The sequence below is a fragment of the Carica papaya genome, chromosome 6 (genome assembly GCF_054855325.1).
Source record: "Carica papaya isolate Zhongbai chromosome 6, ASM5485532v1, whole genome shotgun sequence".
Classification (NCBI taxonomy): domain Eukaryota; kingdom Viridiplantae; phylum Streptophyta; class Magnoliopsida; order Brassicales; family Caricaceae; genus Carica; species Carica papaya.
Window position 1 is genome coordinate 5,695,052 of NC_142314.1, and position 17,496 is coordinate 5,712,547.

Below are 17,496 nucleotides of genomic sequence, written 5' to 3' on the forward strand. Positions count from 1 at the left end.
GACCTAACTAAAATTAGTATGAACAATATCTTTGTACTAGAATATATATATATATAAGAATGTTTTTGTAATTATGGTTATACGAGATTAAAAAAAACAAAAAACAAAGAGGTTTCCATAAATCTCTTATTAATTATTACATAATACTAACTTCCTTTTTGTCACTTCCCTTCAAGGATCCTCCAAATGAATCATCATAATTATGAAATCAAAACCACTTCAGACTCTGATAAAAGAGTTTAATTCTCAAGCCAGCTGCCATTGAAATTGATGGAATGATAATAATTATGAGGTGAAAGAAAAGATATCACAACAAATTATCTCCTCCACCCTCAGTCAAATCTATGACACCACCCTACTTTGTCTGCCGAACGAGGCAACAACATCGTTTACAGACCTCTTTAACCAAAACCTACAGTTTATCTACATAGGAGAAGTCAGCTAAACCTGCTTTCAAAAACTAAAATACATCAAATTCAACCAGAGATTAATACATCTAATAGTTTCAGAAACACAACAGGAAACTCCATCCCAGCTTCCTATTTCATCAAGAAAACTAATTCAACAAAAAAAAAAAAACAGAAGCTCCTTCTTTCCTTTTTTTTTTTTAGCTCTTCTGAAATTTTTCCACGTACGCCTGCAATTAAAGCAAGAGAAAGATGAAAGAGGGCAAAACAACATCCTATTCTCCTAATAACTTGTTCAATTTTTTAATCACAAAATTACATGGGAATTGTAATTTCTAGAATCAAAGAACTTGCAGCCATAAAAATTGGCTCAACAATTCAAGACATAATATTAAAATTTCTTTCTTTTTTTCCTTTTCATTTGTGTCTATAGGAGCTAGGAAGTCCATTGGGCCCACGTGTTCCAAAAGAGAACTCTTTCTTAACATTCTCAACCCAACTGTAAACGGAATTCAAAAATCTGATCCTTGTGCCAACTCCAATAAGTTACAAGAACACTTGAACAAGGCCAACAGAAATTCTGAAGAAATTTATAAGAAAAAGAGGGAGGTCTTTTAATCTTGTTCAACAAAATGCATTGTAAGTGCAATAATATTATTAAAATATCAGAGACCCATAAACCAAATGTACGGATTTTACATAAATAATGTACAAATAGAAGTTCCCTTCTATTAGAAAGATTTATCGTTCTTATTTAACCTTATATTTTATTCATGTATCATTGTAATCCTCTATTGCTGGCTCTCCTGAGTAAGTGACAGAATGCTGCAAACAAAATTCCAACCATGCAATTTGGAGGGTTGGTAAGTTCATCCGACTGACTGCACTATGAAGGAATGGATTGTTTAATACGCTATATGAGAAAGACAAATGCCTAAATATGTCTAAGCACACGCGTGCTTTGCTACTTCATCATTCGACCACCTCAAAAATTGTTTACCCAGCCACTGAGACAAGGATGCCTAACTTTTCAAGCTCCCTAGCCACGAGTGTTAGAAAGATCATGAACCTAGTAGGCACTGACTGGACCCAAACAGTTAACAGAGTCCAATTTCCATCTCCATCATCTTGCGACTTAAATGAAATATCAAGCACAAACAATAATCTGTGGTCGTTTAAGGACAATAATAATGCAGAGAAACAGCTTTTTACTAGCGAATTTAAAGACACCATAAATTCAAAATTACAAGTAAATGAATTTTGAACTCACCTGTATAAGTTTAGTAAGCTTTGGTTTTGAAACTGATAGATATTGATCAATTTTCTCCTGAGTTTGAGGAATATTAGGGTCCTTCATGGTACCAGTAACTTTGTCGACGGCTTTCTTCACTATGTTTTTGTACGCCTCTTTGCTGATTTGACCTTCCTTCCAAGTGGGTTTTAGAAGCTCCTTAACAAACTCCACAAGTGCAAATTTAAATGCTCGGATACTCTTATTATCCCTGCTTCTCTTGGTCTCATCAGTCCTACCATCTCCATCTATATTTTCTACACTCCCTGGCACAATCTGATTTTCCTCTCGTATTTTGTTTTTCACCTCAGCCCCCATTCCAGTATCTGCCTTAGGAGTCTGAGAGTTTGTACCTGGTTCCTGATGTTTTAAACCATGGCTCCCACGAGTAGGTTCTTCTGTACAACTATTTTTATTGTCATTATGACAACTTGATCTCACAAAAGATGTTGACATTAAGTTATTAGGTGGTACTTCTGGTCTCCCTTTTGTGATGTTTTCCTGTCCAATGGGATTTAGTTGAAATCCTCGGGGGCTCACATTCATGTCATGTTTCTTGGGCTCAATACTATCAGATATAGGGTCATACTGCTTCTCCGATGCAATTGCCTGATTGGAATTGATGATTGCTGAAGAATCTGGCTTTGAAAGTCCCTGAGAATTGGTAAAAGAAGGCACCTGGGTTGCATTTTGGGGATTAAGTGCGGCATAAAGTTGTGGAAGCTGCTGCCCGTTTCCAAATAACTGAGCTAGGGAAGCTGAAAGGTTGGTGAGCCCTGCACTGCCTACAATGTCCTGAGTCAGCTGATTTGCAGGATTTATCAGCGTTATGTTTGAGTCCCCAATATCAGGTTTGCTGGTCAAGGTATTTCCCTGAAACAATGCACCATTCTCAGAACTTTTCATACTTAAGCCAGTAGAAGGATCAATGGGGATAGCCACTTGATTTTGTCCAGCTTTTGTCGAATAGCCCAATGCACTAGAAATGTGGCTGTTCTGGTCAAAGTTTTGTGCTGGCACAATATTTGCAGAAAAATTTAAATCAATTAGTGAGCCCATAGAATTTTCAATAGCCTTCTTATCATTGCATGAGAACCCAATAGCACCACCCTGTCCCAAATTGAGGTCCTTACGGAAGTAGGAGCTTTCAGTTACCACTGGTTCAAGACTTGCAACCCTATCATGCATCCAACCTGACGCTTCCTTATTTCTATTGCGCTCACGAGTTGGTGCAGGGTCATCTTTCAGAGATTCAGACTGAATGTTCTGAGGAATGTCACCATGCTCTTCCTTTTCAGTATTATTCGAAGATTGAATTCTGTAATTCCACTCAGGAGACATCTCCATGTCATCAATCCATTTGTCCGCACCTTTAGATTCAGGAATGTCAGTGCTGAGATCAATACTTCTTGCTTTCCACTGAGGTGCTTTCTTCTCAGGGTTATTAACTGCCTTAAGATTAACTGAAGCATCACCCAACACACTGCTATCCTTGAAACTATGGTTCAATCCATCAGCCGCTGACCAAGAAGAGAACCTTGGATCAGAGATTTCCATTTTTTCATTTTTTTCCTCGCTCAATTTTGGAGCTTCTTGCTTATCCACACCATTCCATGTTGCACCATTCCACACCTTCTCCACATCATTTGAAATGTGGCCCCGTCCCCACCGATCATCATGTGCCCTTCTTTCAGGACTTACACGTGCTTCTCCTTGATGAGAAAACCTACAATATTTGCCATTACGACAATTTCCAGCAGCAAAAAACTTGCATGGAATATCATGACTCCTGCGTGATTCATGATCATTTCCTCGCTCCATCGATGCATCTCTCCCCCTTTTATCATTTTCCCTTTCTCTAATCCCTTCACTCAGAGGACCTCCAACAACCCCATCTAAACCACCATCATGGAGATACCTACAAGATGCCCCTCTCCGACAGGCACCTTTAAGAAAATTAGTACAATGCTCGGTAGATCTACCACTTCTCACAGAATGCTCTCTAGAGTCATTGGGAGTGGAATATTTTGAGTCTCTACTTTTTCGGTTTCTACTTTCCCAACTATCCTCGTAGGTTTGATCACCCTGATGAAGAAACTGACAATTATTACCTCTACGGCATCTACCAGAAACAAACTCCTTACATAGTGATGCTGATAACCCTGGTCTGCTCTTGTTTCTCTCATATAATCCTGATTGTCGCCTCAAACCACGGAGAGGGCTCCTGCTCCTGCTCCTGCTCCTGCTCCTGCTCCTGCTCCTGCTTCGGCTCCTACTCCTGCTTCGGCTCCGGCTCCTACTTTGGCTCCTACTTCTGTACAAATTTTGAATAAACAGAAATATGATATTAAGAACTCCAAAGAAGAAATGATTAACAAACTGATTTAAAGTGCAGCTGAAGCACAGAAACTGAGAATTCAAGCATCCTGCACTTCTAGAGTCATGTCATATTATAAAAGAAAGTTTCTAAATAAGATGAATGAGAAAATGAGTTTTTCCAACGAAATGCTCCAACCAAGTAAGAAAACAGAAAAGGAAACAAACATATATGACTTGGTTTCTTAAAGAACCAAAGACAGTAGCATATAATAAATACAAAATAAAATTTGAGCGGGAACTGTGTCAAGACGACAGACCAACCTGCGGGATCTGTGCCAATCATTTTTGGGAGAATGATGATGATTTAGTTGTCTCCATTCATCAAGTCCAGGAGACATTCGTGTACCGTAACTTCCACTTCCATCCCATTCAGTTGTGGGTTTCAAATTCTTTATGTAGTCATCATTCATGCCATCACTCCTACCAGAACCTCTGCCTCTGAGCAAAGTATCCCTAGGTAGTTGTCTCAAATCAAGCTCAGACTTCGGTTTGCTGTTGGCTTCAATATCTGGCCATTTATGGTCATTTCTATCACTACCTTTTGAAGAAAACCACCCAGGCTCTGATTCTTTCTCACGGAAATGCATACCTGATTTCCCAGGCCAATCATTTTCTCGGACCTTATCAGGAGAATGTTGAGAATCTTCTTTCAAATCCCACTTAGAAACACGCCTTCTGCTGCTGCTACTCATTTCAACAGAAGAATAGCTACCTTTTCGCAATCAAATGTTAAAATAAACTGCATCCAGGAAAAACCTGTTAGAATTATCTGCATCCAGGAAAAACCGGCATACTAATTAGTCTCCATAACATAAACACATTTGTCTTTCCTTTATCACTAAAACCCAAATCGAACAGTTGTTCAGAAGGATTTTAGCTCCACCAAAAGTATAATAAAATAACCATGCATAAGATAGTATTTCAGTTCGACATATGTCATACAAAAGAAAAGCAAATGATTTATCATCTGTAAGCAGTTCTATTTAAAATATCATACAAGCAAACTAGTCCAATGAATTCATGGATCAAGAAAAAGAAGGCCTTTGGATTTACAGAAGAACGATAATTACCCTAGCATGCATAAAATCAGCCTACACTTCTCTGATTACTAATTCTAGTTTAACAGCTGTTCTATTTTTGCACTATTTTGGCCCCAAAAAAAATTTAAAAAAGGATACTCTATTTTAGACCCTTGTCCACAATGTAAGATATTGGCTAAAGTTCGATACCACAATAATCTAAAGTTTCTTACATATCACATTTAATAAGTCTTAAAGCATCACACTTAAGGATTAGATTGTATCACAATAAAAAAATTGATGATACTCACAAAGTATTTTATTAAATTAACTTTAACCTATCTCAGAAAATGAAATTATAAAAACCATTTATATATCCTGAGCAACTTTTTTAATAAAAGTTAAAAATAGTAATACCAATCGGGTTAGGAAATAATACTATCAATACAAATAGAAAACCTAAATGCTGAAAAAAAAATAATATCTTAAAATTATTAAAATTATAATATAAACTTCTAAAATCTTAAAATTTTGTATTTAACAGAATTATAATTCCTAGTTTGTGTAGGCAATCTAAACTAACCCATTTTGCACCAATCACTTCCTTATGTTCGTTGGATCCTTTGGGGCATGATGAGCAATAATTGAGGCTTAGTAATATTTTCACTGTGAAATCCTTCAATTAACATCTCTCCCACCCCCACCTTAGGATGATCTTCCTTATAACCAAATCTGGGGAAGAAAAAATTTATCATCTAAAATTGCTTTCTCCAAAAAACAAATGCATCACCTAGAATTACTTTCTTTTCTTTTGGACGGTGGATCCTTACTAATGATAAACTTCAAAAAAGGAAGATTTTTTAGTTGTTATTTGTGTAATGCAATAACAGAGGTTCCAAATCATTTACTACTATGCTGCCATTTTTCTTGCCACCTTCGGTGCTCGACTCTTCATTTCCTTAATTGAATTGCCTTGTTGCTGGGTCTAATCAGGATGAGTTTTGGGTTCCGCAGGCTACTAGAATGATATGAAAGGAGAAAATTAGTCTCCTATTCCCTTGGCTACCCTATGGGTTATCTGGAAGGAAAGGAACCATAAGGGTTTTGAGGATCATGTTTTTCCTTTTGGTAAAGTTAGACTGCTGAACCCAAACCTCATGTCTTTTCTTTTTGTCATCCTCTTAATACTGATGTACAATATTTATAATCTTTTCTTTTATTTTTTCATCTAAAAAAATTTTCCTGATGTTCTGTACTTTGTTTCTATCTTTAACGGAAACAAGAATGGTATTAGAATCATTTCTTAAATTTTTAGAATAATTAGCCACAAACCAATTCTGAAAGCAGTATTGAGTTCAAACCATGAAATTCATTCATTATTATAGTTTCCCTGTTTTTCTCAAAATTAGGTCATCTATTAATTCTTTTTGGTTTGCATCAGTATGAACACATTCACATGATAATATTCATGCAATATAACTAATAAGATTTGAGTCAATTTTTATCAAGTTATATTTTTGGAATAAATTAATGATGTCACATTATCCTAAAGCAAGGGGTCTAGATTCAAACCTTAATAACCTATTTGCCTATCATTAATATCTTTTTGCCCATAGTTGAGCATATATGTAAAGTCCATTACTTTGTGCTTGGCTCAAACAATTCTGATTTTACATCTTTGAGTACAAAAAATAAAACTTGGATTTCTTTCTATTAGTTTAAACTTTTGACACGATGAATTTCCCTACAAAATTATTTAACAATTGTAAAAACAGCTTGTGGCTACTCTTGAGAGCCTAGATGTGGTTAATAAAAAAGATAATGCATGCTTCTATATCATATGCGATAAAAACACAAAAATTCTATCTCAAAATAAATCACTTCCAAATATTGCAATCCTAAGAGAAATCACTTTGCCGAATATTGCAATCCTAATAAATAATAACATTTCCATATTGGTAAGCTGCCAAGCCAGTGCATTTTCTCAGAGTATTAGAAAAAACATAACTTCGAGACACAAGTCTGCATGAAATTGTTACGACCTCAATCATCTAAAGGACTATAATTTTATCAAGGGGAAGAAGACATTTCAATGACTGAAGTAAAGTTGCTAAACCGACAACCATGTCAGTGATCAAGCACGTTCTCAAATTTGCAAAAGGCTCCCCTAGTTACTACTAATTTTTTTTCCTAATACTAACTGAGTATAACATAAATTTTCCATCCTATTGAATAGTTCATCTTTTGAACCAGGGAAATCCCATCCATTGTTGGGAACCTTCATCTCTTTCATTTTTTTAATGAAAATTAAGTATTTATTAGCATTAACAGGTGTAACCCGCATACAAACAAATTTTCTCTTTATCTATGTACTTCATCTTTCAATTTTTACTTCTGAGAAAGACACACAGAGAGGTAACCTACATATTTTTCCCCACCTATAGCACACATTTACAAGATAAGGCATCTCTTAAACAAAATAAATAAATAAAATCACGCTGCTTTACAGAAAATCACCTTCATTGGATCAGCAAGATACACACATTTCAAGAACTCAGCCAGGAAACGTGCAGGGAGAAAAAAGAAAAGGTAAATGCATTTAACTTTTAAATCTGCTCCGGGGAACTTTTTCAATGTACCCTAAGGAACAAACTGCACCTCTTACATACAACAGGAGCTCATTCCTTTAGAAATTAACTTATTATGGTCCGACAAATATGCAAAGAAAGAGAGTAAGAATTTCTGAAAGAGGAAGCCTGAAAAACCCCTGTATGGTGCCAGGAAAAGCATCATTCCAGTAATGCGACTATTCATAACTTTAGTATTTTTATAACAAAAAGGTAATATAATTATCAACATAGGCAACACGGGGGTGCAACCCAGATACCAAACAGTTTTGCAAATCAACCAAATTGTTAATGCGGTCCCTGAGTCCTCAGGAAAATTAAGAGGATAATAATAAATCAAAAAATATTGGGTCTGAAACTGCATATCCTTGGGCCTACTAAAAGATGGTTTTATACCCTTAAAATCCTCCTAGTTTTTTCCTTCCAAATAACCCAAAAGGAAGTGATAAGAACATTTTATTAAATTTATCACTCCGGATGCCTCTCCAACCCCATATTTAATCAATGACTGATCATTAAAACACCCACCCAGAAGCCCATAGCAATCATAACAACTAAAAAGAGAAAGAGAACCATAAAATTTTTTTTAGGAGCAAAATTAGTGTATTATACATAAGCAACAAAAGTATATAAAAACTTTACAATTCTGTCAAAAAACCAATTAAAACTTCGAGATCCACGTAAGTAGAAAGAGGATGACCCTTTTATCAAAAAACACCTAAAAATTAGAGCCATAAATCCTTGAACCTATTAAAAGAAAATTACATGCCCTCAATGGCTCTTCTCCTTATAACCATAAGGTTGCCCTCAAAAGCTTTTCTGTTCCTTTTCTTCCAAATAATAGATAAGGTGGCAAGAAGAATAAAACCTACATCATGATATTTAACCCCTTTGATGCCTCTCCGTGCCTGCATCTCCTCTTTAGCCGTACCAACTAGTACCCAGTGGATCCCCAAAAGATTGTAAGCCATAGACCAACCGAAATGAAAAAGAACACCAAAGAAGAAGGTGGTTTTCAATTCTGTGTTACTCTTACATAAGTAACATCCATTCACAAAGATTCTTCCCCTCTTAATCAAATCATCTATGGTTAGGGTGCATTCATTTATCGCTCCTCATGCTAAAAAGGCCACCCTTCGGGGAGCATTATCTTCTAAATAAGTTTCCATGGACAATTCTCGACAGCTCTCTCGATCTTGGTTCGATGGAGGTTGTAGGATTTCACTGAAAAAAAAAAAATCATTTTAGACTGAACTTCCACTTTGACTCATTCATGGCCTCATTCAGTCTTCCATAGTGGATAAGAGGTTGAAAAGATTGACATACTCATCCACCTACCAATCACTTAGATTTCTTGTCAGCTCCACCACTTAAGTTACATTTCCATGGGATTAGAACAAGATTCTACCACCGTTGTCACTTTGTTCCAAACTAAAAATAAAAAGTTTCAGGGAAGTGTTGAGCTAATGTTTCTCCCTCAATCCATTCATGGAGTATAATGAAAAAGGACATCATAGAGCTCTTCCAAGATATGCACCAAAGTGGGTCCTTCGTAAAATCCATCAATTCTTCCTTTATGGTCCTCATTGCGAAGTATGGGAGACCACATAACATAAAGGACTTCAGACGCATAAGTCTAGTTGGGTGTATTTACAAGCTAATTGCCAAGGTGCTGGCAAGAAGAATAACTTCAGTTATGGATAATGTGATTGGGGAATGCCAACACGCCTTTGTGAGAGGAAGATCCTTGGCACTGCTTTGATTGCTAATGAACTGGTGGATGAAGTTTTATATAAAAAGAGGGACAAGTGTTATGCAAGCTTGATATGGAGAAGGCCCATGACCATGAGTGTTTGAATTTTGTGAACTATGCTTGAGAGGTTGGGTTTTGAAGAGAAGTGGAGAAGCTGGATAAGGCATGCATCACAACCACATCATTTGCGGTTATTGTAAATGGAGGGTCATCATCTTTTTTTCCGGGCTTCTAGAGGGTTAAGCCAAGGGAAGCATTTATCTCCTTTCTTATTCATTGTAGTTATGGAGGCTTTGAACAAGATGTTGATAAAACTTAAGGAAGTAATTTATTCAGATGCCTAAAGGAGGGAAGGAGGGACAGGGTTGGAGAGGTAACACACTTATTCTTTGCATATGATGCTATGCTTTTTTGTGAGTCAGACAAGAGAGCTATGTTTAACTTTAGATGTGTTTGATATGATTCCAGACAGTTTTTGGGCTGAGTATCAACCTATCTAAATCTGAAATGGTCAGATTGAGCACAAAGAGGGAATCAGAAGACTTGGTGAGTGCCTTGGGGTGCAGACTTGTCAGCTTACCAATTAGATATTTGGGTTTGCCTTTAGGTGCTGATTTCAAAGATATGAAGACATGAGATCCAGTTATGGATAGATTTGAACAAAGATATGTTGGATGGAAGCAAACCTTCATTTCTAGAGGAGAGAGACTCACACTCATTAGAATCACTGTTATTAATTTACCCATTTATTTTTTTTGTCTCTTTTGACTATTTCGGCGAATGTGGCTAAGAAAATGAAAGTAATTCAGTGCAGATTCCTTTGGAAAGATGAAGAAGTTAGAAGAAGATATTGGTTGGTGTCTTAAAAGGAGACCAAGAAGTCATTACTCAATGATGGGTTGGGCTTGAGATCCTTGGTAGAAATGAACAAGGTCATGCAGAGCGCAAATGGCCATGCAGGTTTATGAATGAGGAAGGAGAGTTGTGGAGGAGAGTGTTAGAAGCTAAGTTTGGCTTGGATGAGAAAGGGTGGTTCACTAGAGAAGTAACAAAACCTCATTGGAAGAGCACGTGGGAAAAAATTGATGAAGGCTGAGATGGTAGAAAAGGGTGAAAGAGTAAGTTTATGGGAGGATCAGTCGTTGGAGGATGGTTGTCTCAAGGATCAATACCCCCATATCTATGTTATAGCCCAGAAAAGGGAAGCTAAGATTTGTGATCATTTTGTGAATATGGAGGGAGGAGAGAGAGTTTGGCAGGTGTTTGTTTTGAGCAATTTGAATGATTGGGAGATAGAAAAGTATGAGAGACTGTTGAATACTCTTTCCAGAGTGAACTTAGACGGTAGCAATGATACCCTGCAGTGGTGTCTCGCGAAGAATGGGTCATTCACGATCAAATCTTTTTACAAGCATTGGTTTAGATTTGAAAATAATGATATCAAATTCCCAATTCAGCCAATTTGGAAGTCCAAGGTGCCATCCCGGATTTCTTTTTTTTTTTTTTTTTTTTTTTTGGCCTGGGAAGCTAGCAAGAGTTGCATTTCAACTATTGATAATTTGAGAAAGAGGGACAAGATCTTGATTAATGCGTGCATTTTGTGTAAGAGAGCGGAAGACATTTGCAATCATCTCTTACTTTGGTTCCCAGTTGTATACAAGCTTTGGAATTTGGTTCTTGGGCTACTTCGTACTAGTTGGGTGATGGTAGAATCAGTGCGCGATGAAATTTGGTCATGGAAGAGAGTGAGGGGTAACGAGAAGCACCTGATGTAATCCCACTTACTATTTTATGGGTAGTGTAGAAGGAGAGGAATAGGACGGCTTTTGGAGGGAAGATGATGTAAATGGTTTTAACATTATTAAAAATAGATGGTTCCAAACTCTTATCTTTTGTTAATGGGTTATTCTCCTCATGTAATTGGAGAGTTAAGAAACCTTATTAACACTTCGATTGAAATGTAAATTTATTATGTATGGGCTTGGTAGCCCCATGGTGCCACTATTAATACCATATTTTACACTTGATATTTAAAAAACAACTACAAGTTTTTATCCACGAGCACCATAATAGAAGGTAATGTAGTGTTTCAACTACCCTCTTGCAAAAATAAAACCCATTAAATATGATTTCCCTCCTTTTTCTGAGAGTGTCTGTAGCGAGAATCCTTCCTCTCGCCACTTCCTAAGCAAGGAATGCAACTCCATGAGAGGCATTAAATTTTCAACTTCAGTTCTACGAAAGTTCCCATTGTCGAAGCAGTGTTAGCCAGCTGAAAGTAGAAAGATTCCACAAAAAACAAAGCCTCCATTAGAACCTAGCTTTCATACCAATTTATTAATACCCTCATGTAAACCATTGCAACGAAAGCAAAACTAAGGAAACTAACGTATTCATCCACCTCCAAGTCATTGAAATTTCTGACAAGGTCCACTACCTTGGCCCTAAAACCTAAAGTATAAGAAAAAGTCTTTGCCATAATGACCTCCTTAAATCTTGCCAAATGGAACATGGTGCAAAAAAGTTGCAAATTCATTCACTCAGTTATCCAACCTAAACCTCAGCCTCTATCCAAATCCAATCTTCCTTACATAGCCATGAAATTCATCCAAAACAAAATTGCTTCTTTTTTTTTTTTCAAATACTCAAGCCTTGTGGGAGTCTTGACTTCCTGGAGTCCCATCCCAGTTTTAGCCTTGATCAATCTCTTCATTCATAACTATCCACTCACAGCCACCCCTCCGGAAAAGAAGCTAAATTGTGTTCCAAACAACCAAGTGAAACCTCAAAATATCTCCACAAAAAAATGATGTTAAATTAACTTTAGATTTTTTCCACACTAGCAAGGATGGAGAACAAAAACAAGTACTTGTCAGAGTGTACTCTTAATGAGAGTAAGCTACTCCCTTTGAATTGAACACCACCTTTTCCACCTTGTCACCCTTCTTTGCAACTTGGTCACTACTTGATCCCAAATAGAAATATCTTCAAACCTAGCTCCAAGCGGCAACCTCCAATGTTTTTATGAGAGACTAGAGACCTTACATCCTAGCCTCCTAGCCAAAGATTCAAATCCCACCAGTTCAAGAGAGAGACAAATTCAACTTTTGCCAAGTTAATCTTGAGTATTAAACAACTTGGAAGCACATGGGGATGCATCTTATATTAAGTACAGCTTCAAACTCAGGTTTACAACATAAAATTGTGTCCTTAGCCACCACCTCTACCCCTCCCACAAACAGCCTTGAAGTAACTCTTGATCTTTTGTGCAGGAAAACAATTTGACGGGACACTCCATTACGATGATGAAAAGAGTTATGAAAAAGGGCCCACTATTGGCTCGTCATAACTTCACTTAAAAGATCTATAGTTCATAAAGAAAGCACTCAAGAAAATTCATACCAAGTGGCACAAAGCGCCTTTGTTGTCCTTCAAGCTGGGCCAAAATACACCTATTCAAAACTTGGAGAATGAACGTGATGGTTGAAAATTTTCCCTTCACATAACTCATATCCATGACATCCAAAGCTCCAAAAATACTGCACTCGTAAATGTTTCAGAAAAACAAAAATTGCACATGGATAGATAGCGATATAAACAACTAATCCAATTTTGTAACAACTAAAATATTTGGTAGTTGATGGCTATGCTTCAATGTCATCGAAGGAATGATGTTCTAAGATCCAGCAAATGTCATACCCACATCAAGAACCAACCAAGACAACAACATAGCTTCTGCATAAGTTTGCAAAACTGTGAATTGTTTGCTCTCTGAAATCAGCAAGTATATAATCATCTGGACATACAAAATTTTTCAATAAAATTTCCTAGTCACACCAACTAAAAAGTTTTACTTGCAGAATGAAACTGCACATCCATGGTCTTCACTAACTTATTCAGAAATTTCATTTAGATAGCGTTCTAGTACATCAAGACTTGCTTGTGAAGAGCGCTAGGGAATTGCTTCATTCAGATAATATACAAATATATGGTCTTTCTTCCAGGGCTGTTCTTCTCTTCATAATAACTTTGTAGATTCATGGACTCTTGCTAATTCTTCAACTATGACCATGTTTCATTTGCCATACCAAATCCTCTTAGAATGGCCACCAGAATCCACTCCTAACACAAATTAGTATTGAACAATAGGTGCTAATATCCAATATTTTCTTCTGGAAGGAGAGAATCCCATTGCAAAATAAATGCATCAGTTATTGAATTCACTTGGTAATCCCTTCAAGCATTGACCTTGTAAAAATACTGCAGGAAAATTATATTCGATATTAGCACCCTCACAAATTTACTCTTACTGAGATACAGAGCTAAAACACAAGGGAGATAACCCCTCCTAACAGCTAGAATCCTGCAGTCTACTTAATACGCCTGGGCATACAGAAAAGATATTGCAGACTAGGCAGGGCCACATTTTACTTTCCAGGTAGGATATCACATGTTTTATTGCTGAAATAAGGGGCAAAAAATTATAACGTCGATTGAAAAATAAACAAAAATCCCCACCAATCTCAAAGTTCGAAAATTGCAAATTCTGCAAGAAGAAATTTAAGAAAGAATACTAAAATTTTAAACAAAAAGAAAAAGAAAAATAAAAATAAAAATAAGGACCAGCAAGTGAACACCAAAACAGCACCAAAACAATAGCAGACATGTCCACGCAAGAATCATAAGAATCAAAATGCAGCAAAAAAAAACCAAATGTTACACTACAAGTCTTACTAAATTTCATGTGCCATGCCTTAGTTCCACGACAACAACCTAGAAGTCACATGGCACATAGAACGGGATTGGAAAAGCAGCAAACCGTTGAAGTCTTGACACTAATTAGACAAAGTCGTGATTCGATAATACTATGCAATTGTAAAAGTCACAAATTTGGTTCGACTATAATAAAATCTAATTGCACTATTTTAACATTTGCACCGCAATCATCCCATGCCTAAAAACACAACTGAAAGAAAAAGCAAAAGAAACAACCGACCACGTAAGATTCAAGCTAGAAACTCGAAGTCCCAAAGTTCACTAAACCGTAAAGCTTGAAATCAGAATACGAAGCTAAAAATTAAAAGACCTATTACTCAGAAAACGAAGTAAACCCTAAGAGAAAGCTCTATTGTCGTCCAAGAACTTCATTGCAAGTTGGATTCACATCAAAATTTCGAAGGAGAAAGAAGGAACAAAAACCCTACAAATTATCAAAGTAATATACTGAATACGAAAGAGAGAAAAGAAGACTCACGTGGATGTAGATAGATAACTCTAGCGTCGTACTTCAATCAAGATTCGAGGAGCAAGTTGAGTTCGCCATTCCATCTGCGCTCCGAGAGGGAGGTGAAGACCCGCGCTCGCGCGCGAGAGAGAGAGAGAGAGAGAGAGAGAGAGAAGAGAGAGAGCGCACAGGCGAAGAAGTAGAGAGTCGCGGCCTCCTCTTTGTGTATAAAACGTCGAAAACCTGAGCTTAGATTTTTGCCCAGCTGATGGGCCCCAGCCTTGTAAGCCCTTTTCTCCTTCACTTAAAGCGGTCGACGCTGCTCGCGCTGGGTTTTACTACCCTGCGGTGGAATCACCGTGCTCTTATTTTTGCATTAAGTGGGCTCAGCGCCTATTATAGAATTTACTTCAAATTTTGTAAATTTAAAGTTTATTTCATAAATTATAATAATAAGATTTCACATTGTCACTTTCTCCTAAACAGATTCTACTTGTTTAAAGCCAAAATCCTTAATCTCACTTACTTTCATAATCCAATTGGAAAATTTTGAGATTATTACAAAATAATACTGTGAGTATATATTTTTCTCTTTGACTTTGAATCTACAAACATAAATGATGTATTAGAGGAGAATATCAATAATATAATCAAGCAATGAGCCCTAAAAAAGGAGCCCAAAACAACCCATTTAACTACACTGTATGTTGGCTTGTTAGAGATTGTGGGAATCCAATCAATGTTACAAAAACACAATATTTTATCAAGCAAAACCCTCAATTTTGCTTCTCAATAAACTTGGGTGATAAAATTGGAGAACAGAGAGTAGTTCTAATATATTAAGTTGCGAGCATCTTTCAAGTAAATAAAATTATCTCGCTTTTAACCACAAAAACGTCATTAAAAAATATGTTTTCTACATATGCTTCCTTGATTTTCGTTGGTCCAAATATAAGGCGATCCAAGAGTTAATTTTTGCATATAGTGGGGAATTACTAAAATTTGTATGCAATTAGTCCAACTCAAGAAGTAACGAATGCTTGAGGATAACAACTTAGGTGATGTTCAAGCTTTTAAATTAGTTGTTTCTTAAATGTATGATCGGGTGAACAATTATCAAATGTTTTCAACAAATAATTTATGTTATGATAATAAATTGAAGATAAAAAAGCAACTAGAGCACCAAATGTATTCAATTAATAAACAAAGTAAATACGCAGAAACAAATTAATCGTTAATTCATAACTTGTAAATTAAATCTAATATTTAAATTAAGAGATAAGAGTATAGAAAATACAAATTCAATTTTATAGAGGTTTGATCCCAAGCTCGTATTCATATCATCTCATCGAACTAACAACCAGAAACTTTTCATCATCTTCTCAAATCCTTTTGTTTTTTGTTTTTTAATATTAACTTTCACTACTTACAACTACTTGTTTATCTTAGTGCTAAGCTTCATCATTCAAATATTTTTCTAGAAGACTCAATTACAAAATGGAAATTCTCACATATTTCGAAATAAACTTTCTTTTTCAAACTTCAAGCATATAGAAGAATAAAATCTCAAATATTCATATACTGATAATTATTATTTATATTTGTTATACATATAAGACTACATAATAATTTTAAGATGTTATTTTTTATTATCATATATACTATAAAATGTTGTTATGTATGAGCATTTAAATTGTTGTACATATTATAAACCAAATTGGACTGAATGTAATATTTTAAAATAAATTAGATGAGATATTATTTAATACGGTCCTCAATATGGGTACCAAAATACCCAAAAGATTAATTCGTTTTAATTTAGTCCCGCTTCGAGGTGAAATATATTGGCTTCCACAAAAAATATAAAATATAAAATAAAAATAATTTAATTTTTATTTTTACTTTTTATTATTTTTAACTAGCAAAATAAAAAAATAATTCATTTTGGTTTGGAACATTCGTCTCAATAAATCCTCTTTTTTAATCTTGTTTTGAACTTATAAACATCTATATTGCTGTAAATATTCATTACTATATATGCAATGAAATGCTAAATGTCTATAATTTGTGATGATAAATCATATTGATTTTTAACAAAATTTTTATTTTGTTTGTCATATATTATTATTGAACATATAAAAAGTTTACATTTTTTTTTATCATATATTTACTATTAGATGTTACCAATAATTTATATTACCATAGATGTTATTGTTCATTAAGATTTGACATTTAGTATGGTATTCATTATATTTACGTCCAATGTTAATATATACGAGTTATACAATAATTTTTTATAAGTTTGCTAATAGATATGAATTAGGGCGCGTACAATTGTATTTTAATAATAATAGACCAATAGAAGTTAGACATTGCAATTGGAGCCACACTTAAGGCCTAACTTCTACTAAGATTATAAGTCCCTTTGCCATATATATTATACTACTTGTTAGGTTTTGGTATTTTTATGTTATTTACTGCATTTAATCACGATAACTTTATGTATTAATGATGGTAAGATAAAATATTATTTTTTTAGTACGAATCAATCATAATGTTATACATACATAAATTATAACACAATTTACTAATTAAAACATACAAAAATAAAATATAATCTAATTTGAATCCACAATTTATTATAGAAAAAATAAAATAATAATTATTTAACGAATAAGAGAATAGTTGGTGAACTCAATATTGTTAGAAATATTAAAAATCTTAATAAAAAATATCTGTTATATATTTAAAATAGTTAGCTAAGAAAGTGGTGATGGACGCATATATGTATATATA

General features: G+C 35.2%; 1 protein-coding gene across 4 annotated transcripts; it reads right to left on the bottom strand.

Moving 5' to 3' along the window:
- Positions 1–227: 227 nt before the first annotated feature.
- On the bottom strand, positions 228–14,970 carry LOC110816144 (Zinc finger C-x8-C-x5-C-x3-H type family protein). Of its 4 annotated transcripts, XM_022044195.2 has the most exons (6): positions 14,731–14,970; positions 12,879–13,736; positions 4,667–4,816; positions 4,339–4,585; positions 1,678–4,012; positions 228–637 (listed from the first exon to the last, which is right to left on the bottom strand). In XM_022044195.2, the coding sequence occupies exons 3-6, from the start codon at positions 4,767–4,769 to the stop codon at positions 608–610; spliced, it is 2,715 nt and encodes a 904-aa protein (XP_021899887.2). In that variant the 5' UTR covers positions 4,770–4,816; positions 12,879–13,736; positions 14,731–14,970; the 3' UTR covers positions 228–607. The 4 variants fall into 4 exon arrangements, with proteins under 4 accessions (XP_021899887.2, XP_088062887.1, XP_088062888.1 ...); XM_088206761.1 differs by having other exon boundaries at positions 4,339–4,816; XM_088206762.1 differs by lacking the exon at positions 12,879–13,736 and having other exon boundaries at positions 4,339–4,816.
- Positions 14,971–17,496: the final 2,526 nt, after the last annotated feature.

Coding starts and splice junctions, on each gene's coding strand:
- LOC110816144 (XM_088206762.1), bottom strand. CDS start 4,769: ATGAGTAGCAGCAGCAGAAGGCGTGTTTCTAAGTGGGATTTGAAAGAA. Junction 4,013..4,338: donor GATTGGCACAGATCCCGCAG/GTTGGTCTGTCG, acceptor AAATTTGTACAG/AAGTAGGAGCCAAAGTAGGA. Junction 638..1,677: donor AGCTTACTAAACTTATACAG/GTGAGTTCAAAA, acceptor CTTTAATTGCAG/GCGTACGTGGAAAAATTTCA.